This window comes from Oncorhynchus nerka, linkage group LG25 (genome assembly GCF_034236695.1).
Source record: "Oncorhynchus nerka isolate Pitt River linkage group LG25, Oner_Uvic_2.0, whole genome shotgun sequence".
Lineage (NCBI taxonomy): Eukaryota > Metazoa > Chordata > Actinopteri > Salmoniformes > Salmonidae > Oncorhynchus > Oncorhynchus nerka.
This window is the reverse complement of record NC_088420.1, coordinates 21,475,788-21,485,471: the sequence shown is the minus strand read 5'-3', so window position 1 is coordinate 21,485,471 and position 9,684 is coordinate 21,475,788. Positions and strand designations below refer to the sequence as shown.

The 9,684-nt window shown below is 42.4% G+C and overlaps 1 protein-coding gene across 1 annotated transcript; it reads left to right on the top strand.

The window, feature by feature from the left end:
• Positions 1 to 4,683, top strand: LOC115108876 (protein-lysine 6-oxidase-like). The gene is made up of 6 exons (XM_029633437.1): positions 1 to 1,018; positions 1,288 to 1,396; positions 1,971 to 2,265; positions 2,340 to 2,435; positions 3,894 to 4,009; positions 4,110 to 4,683. The coding sequence occupies exons 1-6, from the start codon at positions 145 to 147 to the stop codon at positions 4,114 to 4,116; spliced, it is 1,497 nt and encodes a 498-aa protein (XP_029489297.1). The 5' UTR covers positions 1 to 144; the 3' UTR covers positions 4,117 to 4,683.
• Positions 4,684 to 9,684: the final 5,001 nt, after the last annotated feature.

The window sequence follows — 9,684 nt, the reverse complement described above, 5'->3', positions numbered from 1 at the left end:
TTCACTATGGAGATGTGGTGCGCAACTCCCTGACAGAATCAAGTGTGTACAAAACATCACTCGTACCCCAACATCACTTAGATTACATTTTTACTGAAGTGACAAATTTACGAAGTGTTTTGTGTAGTTGCGATACTTTTTGCCATGGAGAGGTTTTCTTTTCTACTTTTTTGCCTGCTTTATGTTCTGGTTAGTTTAAGCACTGGACAGCACCATTTACGTGCGCGAATGGGGCCATGGAGACACAGAATCCAATGGGAGAACAACGGTCGGAAGTATAGTTTACTCAGCACGGGGTCTGAATATCTCGCACCGGCACAGGCGAGGAAACTACCTGCTCAGCTCTATCTGACCACTAATAATGATTTCTATGTACGTCACCCACCTTCCCCGAGGGACACGGTGCCGGTGGCGGGATACCCAGGAGCGCGTCCCCCTCCCCAAGGAGGCACCGGTTCCACTTCCAACGGTACTGATTCCGGGGCTCTCCAGGAGTTCTCAGGCAGTGGGATACCGAGGGGAGGACGAAACACTACTCGGGTTGATGTCAGCCTGCCGGTTCGGCGACAGGTCTCTGTGTCACCGGTCAGAAGCGCAGAGAATGCGCATGATCAGGGCACGAGCCAAGCGCGACATGATACCCCAGAAGCATCAGCCCACCCACCTACATCTGGCTACGTGAATAATTCCGAGGATGCAGACAACAGACAACGCGCCCAGCGCATTGCCCAAGCAGCGGATTCTATTCCCTCATCCAGACGCATTCCAGCTCCAGAATCAAATACATCTCCAACTGCGCTGAGTGCGCTTTCTAACAATGGCGTGGAGGCGCACATCACTCGCTCGCAGCCCCAGCAACCGAGGAGGGTTGAAAGTAATATTATGATAGGTGATTATGATGATGATCCCACGGACCCAAATAAAAACCACCAAAATTCTGTTTTTTATAACGGAAGAACCAGAGAACCTGTGCGTCTTCCACCGGGAACAGGCTATGGCACCAGATTATTTCATAACGGTAAGGTAGACAGTATGTGAAAATTAGGCTAGCTTTTCTATATCTTATATAGTAGGGTGTTCTATTTTACCCAGGGCCATTTGCTTTGCATTATGCAGACATATTTTTACATCCAGATAAAAGTACAGAATATTACAAACAATACATAAAACACTTCAGACTCTCTTGTTGATAAAAATACAAATGTGGTAGGTTACAACAACCCTCACACACCCTTGTAAATCATACAGCTAACACGATTATGATTCCTCGTGATTCCTCTTCCCCAGGTCTCCCAGACCTTGTCCCTGACCCCTACTATATCCAAGCTGCTTCTTATATTCAACGGGTACAGATGTATGCCCTGAGATGTGCAGGAGAGGAAAACTGTCTGTCACGGTAGGAGTTCATGTTTTATTATTGATTACACATATCAATGTGTAAGATCAATACCACTAAAACATTCATATTGGCATCATCAATGTATCATTACACAAATGAATAATATTTGACATATACAGTCATTTGTTTGATTCGTGGTAGACATCAGGCAGGTTGTGTCGACCAGACTTCCTTGGCACTGGCCCATTTGGAAATAACAGTATAATGACAGTACCATACAATCTGGCAGCCGACCTCGATTTTTCCCTCTGTATCTCTGCTCTGCCAAGTAAAATAAACTTCAAATGAAAGGCTGTGGATTCCTGAGGTGAATGTTAAACTGTCCCAAATACACGTCAAGCCTCCTCCTCAGTGTCTTCTAAAGCATAATACGTGAACTGTTACTAACTTGTTATTAAGCTGTCATTAATGATAATTCAAATGACGGTCCATGCTCTTACCTGTAATAATTGGGGCCAGGAGTTTTTTCTGACCAAGAAAGTTACGGTCAGGTGACATTGTCAGGAAAAACTCCTGACCCTTGTCATTATGTACAGTCTGTTATTTGTATTTTTAATTTCTCTCCCCCAAGGTCAGCGTATCGACCAGGTGTCAGAGACATCGACTACAGGACTCTACTGAGGTTTCCTCAGAGGGTGAAGAACCAGGGGACTGCCGACTTCCTCCCAGTCAAACCCAGACACCAATGGGAATGGCACAGCTGCCACCAGCACTACCACAGCATGGAGGCCTTCAGTAACTATGACCTGCTGGATGTCATCACAGGCAGGAAGGTGGCAGAGGGACACAAGGCCAGCTTCTGTCTGGAGGACACGAGCTGTGACCCGGGAGTCCGCCGACGCTTCGCCTGCACAGCACACACACAGGTTCTGACAGTTTAATTTATCAATCGATCAACCAATCAGTTTGTTATATGTTTTTAATCACATGTTTGGTACAGGGATTGGGTCCAGGTTGCTATGACACCTACAATGCCAACATTGATTGCCAGTGGATTGACATCACAGACGTGCCACCAGGAAACTATATTCTCAAGGTAACACTATAGCCACTTTAAGGAAGAGACAGATATACAGTGCGCTACAAAAGTATTGGGGCAGTATTGGCTCTGTACTTCAGCACTTTGGATTTGAAATGATACAATGACTATGAGGTTAAAGTGCAGACTGTCAGCTTTAATTTGAGGGTATTTTCATACATATCAGGTGAACCGTTTAGAAATTACATCACTTTTTGTACATAGTCCCCTCATTTTAGGGGACCAAAAGTATTGGGGGAAATCCACTTATATGTGTAGTAAAATAGTCAAAAGTTTAGTATTCGGATAGTCCTGAATTAATCGTGAATAATGATGAGTGAGAAAGTTACAGACGCACAATATCATACCCCAAGACCTGTTAACCTCTAACCATTACAATAACAGGGGAGATACGCATTTTGGGGGGGTTATGATATTTGTGTGTGTGTCATCATTATTCAATTAATTCAGAACTATCTGTAATCATGGTAGCATCCACATTAGTGTAGAAGTGTTTAGAAACATATTCTATTCTTATTTACAATAAAAGTGACTCCAAAATGACACAATACATTATTTCACATTTTTCACGACTCCTCTTCCGGTTCGGGTGGCGCTCGGCGGTCGTCGTCGCCGGCCCACTAGCTGCCACTGATTCTTTCCTCCCCCTCCTTGTCTGTTTATTGGTTACACCTGTTATGCGTTTGTGGTGATTAGTTGGGCTTTATTAGTCAGCCGGCCCGCCTGTTTCTTTGTGCGGGATTGTTTTTTGTAACATTTGTGTATGTTGGAGACGAACATGTTTGTTACTGTTCGTGGGTTTTTCTGGACTGTTTTAGTCCCCGTGTTTGGGGCATTTGTTTTTTAGCACCCAGTGTTTCGTGGGGTGGCCTATGTTCGCCGTGTGTGCATTAAAGAGCACTACCTTGAACTCTCTGTTTCCTGCGCCTGATTTCACACCCACGACACCCAGATCGTTACAACATTAATTTCCATTGCGCACAAAATAATCTGAAACACAACTAAAACAAACAGCAAATGCATCCAACAAGTTTGTAGGGTTACAAGCTTAATGTAATCATTACGAGCTAGAAACATGGGACTAAATAGTAAACTTTTGACTACTTTAATACACATAGAAGTGAATTTGTCCCCATAATATTGGTCTCCTAAATGGGTGGACTATGTACAAAAAGTGCTGTAATTTCTAACGTTTCACCCGAAATTGAGGAAAATACCCTTAAATTAAAGCTGACCGTCTGCACTTTAAGCTCATATTCATTGTATCATTGCAAATCCAAAGTGCTGGAGTACATAGCCAAAACAACAAATATGTGTCACTGTCCCAATACTTTTGGAGCTCCCTGTAAACCAGATAGATACAGCTCTTTGTCACTGGCATTTTTCAGTTGTCCAAAACATATAGCAAAACTAGCAACATGTCATTGACCCGTCTTGTCTCACGATGTATCTCAGGTGACGGTAAACCCAGCCATGCGAGTGCAGGAGTCAGATTTCTCAAACAACATAGTGAAGTGTGACATCAGGTACACAGGAAGCTATGTCCATGCCAGGAACTGTAGGATCACTGGGTAAGTCACAAGACTTTCTGTATATAATTGATATACACATTTAATTTGTGATACTGTGAAATATGTGTTTGTTTATCATTGGTTTGTGTTGATTCTACAGGAGTTAACCCTAAATTGCTCTGATGGAGGGGACCATTTTCTGCTACCATACGCCTGCCAATGATAACCAAGCCAGACGAGTAACATGTATGGATTTGTATCAATATTTTTTGTTGAAGTCAGTATTGACACCTGTCTTTCCTTAAGCACTTTCTGGCTTTTTAAAATCATCCAATGCATATGTTCTTAGGTGTGAGCTGTGATGTACTTAGCTACAGTAAGTATTTAACAAGTTATCCTCTTTGTAATAAAGACATGCACGTTCTGCATGAAAGCAGCGGAGGTTGTATACAGTATGGCAAAGTTACAGTAGTATAATGCTAAGCTAAAATGTATACTATGGTGCTGTGCAAACATAGACATAACAAGTCTTCGAAAAGCCATTTCAAATCATGTTTGTTTTGTGTCCCAAGTTGACGGTTATTCCAAGAAAGTCAATGGTGCTCTTGTCTCCTTTAGGCCATTTCTATTTTGATGGAGAATAAATGCAGTAAACCAGGCACTGACCCTAAAGTTTATGCTTATTGAAATGAGCCACACGTATGTACTTTATTTATGTGATTATATGTACCATATAAGGATAATAAAATGGATATGGATAATAAAATGCATGGATTTCTTTGCATTCTTTTACAGATTCAAACTACTAAAGCAGGCATAGGAACACTAACTGCTACTGTCAAACAGTATATATACTGGGTTTAAAAATATATACAGTATATTTGGTTATTTTGTAATGAAAATAGATACTGTATGTTTTTGAGGAAGTTTTTCAGCAGTTCTTAGTTTGAGAATTTGTCTTTTGTAATAAAGTTTGCCTAAAAATGTTGAGAAAAATGTCAAATATGACTGGAGCCTTATTTAAAACTCAGCAACAACAAAAATGTCAATTTTTCAGGACCCTGTCTTTAAAAGATCATTCTTAAAAATCCAAATAACAAAACACATCTTCATTGTAAGGGGTTTAAACACTGTTTCCCATGCTTGTTCAATGAAACATAAACAATTCATGAACATGCACCTGTGGACCGGTCGTTAAGACACTAACAGCTTAGAGACAGTAGGCAATTAAGGTCACAGTTATGAAAACTTAGGACACTAAAGAGGCCTTTCTACTGACTCTGAAAAACACCAAAGAAAGATCCCCAGGGTCCCTGTTCATCTGCGTGAACCTGCCTTAGGCATGCTGCAAGGAGGCATGAGGACTGCAGATGTGGCCAGGGCAATAAATTGCAATGTCTGTACTGTGAGACGCCTAAGACAGCGCTACAGGGAGACAGAACGGACAGCTGATCATCCTCGCAGTGGCAGACCACGTGTAACAACACCTGCACAGGATCGGTACATCCGAACATCACACCTGCGGGACAGGTCCAGGATGGCAACAACAACTGCCAGAGTTACACCAGGAATGCACAATCCCTCCATCAGTGCTCAGACTGTCTACAATAGGCTGAGAGAGGCTGGACTGAGGGCTTGTAGGCCTGTTGTAAGGCAGGTCCTCACCAGACATCACCGGCAACAACAACACCTATGGGCACAAACTCATCGTCGCTGGACCAGGCAGGACTGGCAAAAAGTGCTCTTCTCTGATGAGTCGTGGTTTTGTTTCACCAGGGGTGATGGTCGGATTCGCGTTCATTATCGAAGGAATGAGCGTTACATCGAGGCCTGTACTCTGGAGCAGGACCGATTTGGAGGTGGAGGGTCCATCATGGTCTGGGGCGTTGTGTCACAGCATCATCGGACTGAGCTTGTTGTCATTGCAGGCAATCTCAACGCTGTGCGTTACAGGGAAGATGTCCTTCTGCCTCATGTGGTACCCTTCCTGCAGGCTCATCCTGACATGACCCTCCAGCATGACAATGCCACCAGCCATACTGCTCATTCTGTGCGTGAATTCCTGCAAGCCAGGAATGTCAGTGTTCTGCCATGGCCAGCGAAGAGCCCGGATCTCAATCCCATTGAGCACGTCTGGGACCTGTTGGATCGGAGGGTGAGGGCTAGAGCCATTGCCCCAGGAAATGTCCGGGAACTTGCAGGTGCCTTGGTGGAAGAGTGGGGTAACATCTCACAGCAAGAACTGGCAAATCTGGTGCAGTCCATGGGGAGGAGATGCATTGCAGTACTTAATACAGTTCGTGGCCACACCAGATACTGACTGTTACTTTTGATTTTGACCCCCCCCTTTGTTCAGGGACACATTATTACATTTTTGTTAGTCACATGTCTGTGGATCTTGTTCAGTTTATGTCTCAGTTGTTGAATCTTGTTATGTTCATACAAATATTTACACATGTTAAGTTTGCTGAAAATGAACACAGTTGACAGTGAGAGGACATTTATTTTATTGCTGAGTTTATAAGAACCAACGCTGATGATGAGAAGCAGGTACGTCTCCGGAGTCTTTCTTTTTCCCAACGCAGTTAAGCCAAAACCACGCTCCGTTATTCAGAGAGGCGTTCTACTACGCTCCCATTGGCTAGCTAGCGTTGTCTCACTCACAGGCGATCAGCGCAGAGACAGTGACCTTCCAAGGTAAGGATGGAAAGTGTAATTTAACAATTATTTGCCTACCATAATGCAGGCCTATTATTATCATGTTTGGTAACATTTGCCCATGAATTTATTTGAGTTTCAATGAGTTGTAAAAATGTCTCAGAACTCTGCTGAATTCCCTAAATTGAAGGTCAGCTAAATTAAGGTAGGCTACTTAATATTACTAGCTAGGTATTTGAAGTTGTTATATTATCATTAGTAGTCTATTATCAGGTAAAAGCATATACTTATTATTCCTAATTTCTCAAATATGTATTAGCTAATCATTCAGGCGAATATGCTATGCTACAGCCATTGCATCTGTCTTTGAGTATTAACGAACATTAATGGCTAGCTCGGTCCAAGATATTGTTATTATATTTTTCAATCTTGAAATACCAGGGCAAATGTTATTAATCAGTGACTGAAATTTCGCACTACGTGATACTCACTTCTGGACTTGGAGACTTGAAGAGCACTTAAAGCGTTGTAGAATGCCCCTCTGAATAACAGGGCGTGGTTTTGAGTTAACTGCATTGGGAAAAAGAAAGAAGCGGTATGGAGAGTGAACATTTAATTAGCACAGACATGGAACAGGACAGGAACAGCATCAGAACAGGTGATTGAGTCCAGGTGAGTCCAATGATTCACTGTTGTGTGTGATGAGTGAAGCAGGTGTGCGTAATGATGGTGGCAGGAGTGCGTTTAACTCAAGCTGAGCTCAAAACCATTTAAGTTAATTTCTTAAATTATTTAAGAAAACACGGCATGCCTCAGAAATGTATGAAATTATCTAACTTGGCACATTGTGTTTCTTGGAAAGGGAAAGAAAATTGAAAGGCTTGAGCGTGGAAGCTGCTCTTGCGTGTGTTTTGCCATGTCAGTATGTCATTAAAGCTGTCTAGAGGACCCACTCTCCTGGTGTCAACTCCATGTCAAGTGCCTCTTGAAATGTGTTTACATTCAGCCGCAGTGTTAACCAGAGCCTCTGTCTGATGGGTCCCATTCAGGAATGGAAAAGGTTTAACGAGTTACGAATACCCTAGAATTATTAATGATAACAATTTGGGTGAGGTAATGTAACAGGTCGTGCCTGTTCTTGAGTTTATAACAGGGGAATACTGAGCATGAGTTAAATTGAAAGGACTACACGTTAAGCACATTGCCTCATGTCCTTGTCATCTTAAACATGCCATGGAAATAAAAGAGGCTCCGGTTTGTTCAGCTGGATGGAGCTCATTTATTAAAGGCAAATGGTCTATGGAATGGCTCTGTTGCCACTGCTTAACTTGCTCCATGAAAATACCTGCTCCATGAAAAACCATCAACACATCCCCTTTAAGAACTTGACAAGAGGAAATACCTCTGTAGTATTTATGATAACCTTCTTTCAAAGATGTGGAGGTCACAGAGTACATCTAGTATCGCCCCATATCCTTAGTGAAACAGTGAAAAGCTACTTATTTTTATCATTAACCCTATTTTGTAACAAACCATCCTTCAAGAAACACATGAATAAGTATAAGGGTTACTCACTCTCGATGGGTACATAGGGAAACTAACTGTGTGCTTGAACTCCGTCCACAAACCACCAGAGGGATATTTCTGTCATCTTCCATCCAAAAATGGCCTCTCAGTTGTAGCTCACGCCATCTTTGGTAAAAACAGAGGTGCTGATGTGAATTGAAGTGTGACAGAATGTCAGAGAGAGAGAGAGTGATGGTGCCGGTTGTTTGCCCAGGGAGCCCAACGTGCTAAGTCTCAGTAATGTGCTACAGTTTGGGTGCTCCAGCCTGCCCTTTGGGTAATGGCGAGGAGCAGAGAAATTTCACGGCTACAGTGTCAGCCAGGAATCAGGCCAGATAACTGCTGAGATCAGCAGCAGGACTGATCCATCCTTCACGTACTTTACTGTACACAGCCATCCCAGAGCAGACCAGACCTGGGGGAGACATTGGTCAAACATACAGTAGTGGTTACTATACTGTCAATGTACAGACAACATCCTCAAAGATAAATAATCAATATTTGGGCTTGGGCTAAATGGGTATACAGTACCTATATGATAGGCTTGGTCTTTCAATAGGCTATTACTCATATCAGTAAGAATATAAAAATAAAATAATTGCACCTTTTTGTAGAATATCTAGAAAACATGGAACATTGGGAACTCATGGTATTTTTAAATGTAATAAATGTTTCTTATTTGTTTCTTTAGAGTTAAACAGCTGAGTGTCTGATGCTTCAAAAAAAGAGTGTTTACTTGGGCAGAACAAGGGATTCTATTGGTTAAACCCATTTGCACATCAATATAGTTTAACAAGTAGCCTGTTTGAAATAGAAAAATGTGCACTTATTAATGTCCCTGTGCAAATACCAAAGAGTCAATATGCCATCAGGGTCATTTATAGTCATTTTTACCATGGTAAAATCCTGTTATTATATTATTTTTGGGCAGGGAAGAGGAGATGGGTGGGGAGACCAGCAGGATGGGGCATTCTTCAAACTGAACTGAAACTAATGATCCTGTTATTTTTTGTTTATATACAGTCCTAAATACTAGTGTTGTTCCACATTTATAGCATACAAATGAGCGTCTGCCAAGAAGTCTCCCATCTGTCTAATACGCTCAATGAAGAGGGCCATAGAGTCAGGTGAGTGCTGCCCTTGTGTCTTGCTCATTCTCTTGCTCTCTCTCAGACATAGCAGGGTAGTGCTGAAGTGAAGACACGCAGGTTTGTTATTGAGCTTGGACAGGAATACACTTGTTTAGAAATACCCTAATTGTTAGCTTTTGGAAGCAATAAGAAAGTGTGACTGTTCTTCTACACACTTAAGCAGTGTGCATTGTATTCTTGCCGTTCATTCTGTCACATCCTATGGCCCTCGCCATACGTCATCACCACATGAATCATGGACAAAGGTCACAGTGAAGTATCCCTGAATTAGCAGTGCAGTTTCAACCAGTGCACGTGAGGAACCTGAAACGGGCTGGCCTTCTATAGAGTGGAGGGAGAGGGGCTTGTAGGGGTGAGTGT

Bases quoted from the DNA above. Each gene is read 5' to 3' on its own strand.
- LOC115108876 (XM_029633437.1), top strand. From the start codon at position 145: ATGGAGAGGTTTTCTTTTCTACTTTTTTGCCTGCTTTATGTTCTGGTT. The intron at 1,397-1,970 runs GTAGGAGTTCAT...CTCTCCCCCAAG, and splicing joins GAGGAAAACTGTCTGTCACG to GTCAGCGTATCGACCAGGTG. The intron at 2,266-2,339 runs GTTCTGACAGTT...TGTTTGGTACAG, and splicing joins CCTGCACAGCACACACACAG to GGATTGGGTCCAGGTTGCTA.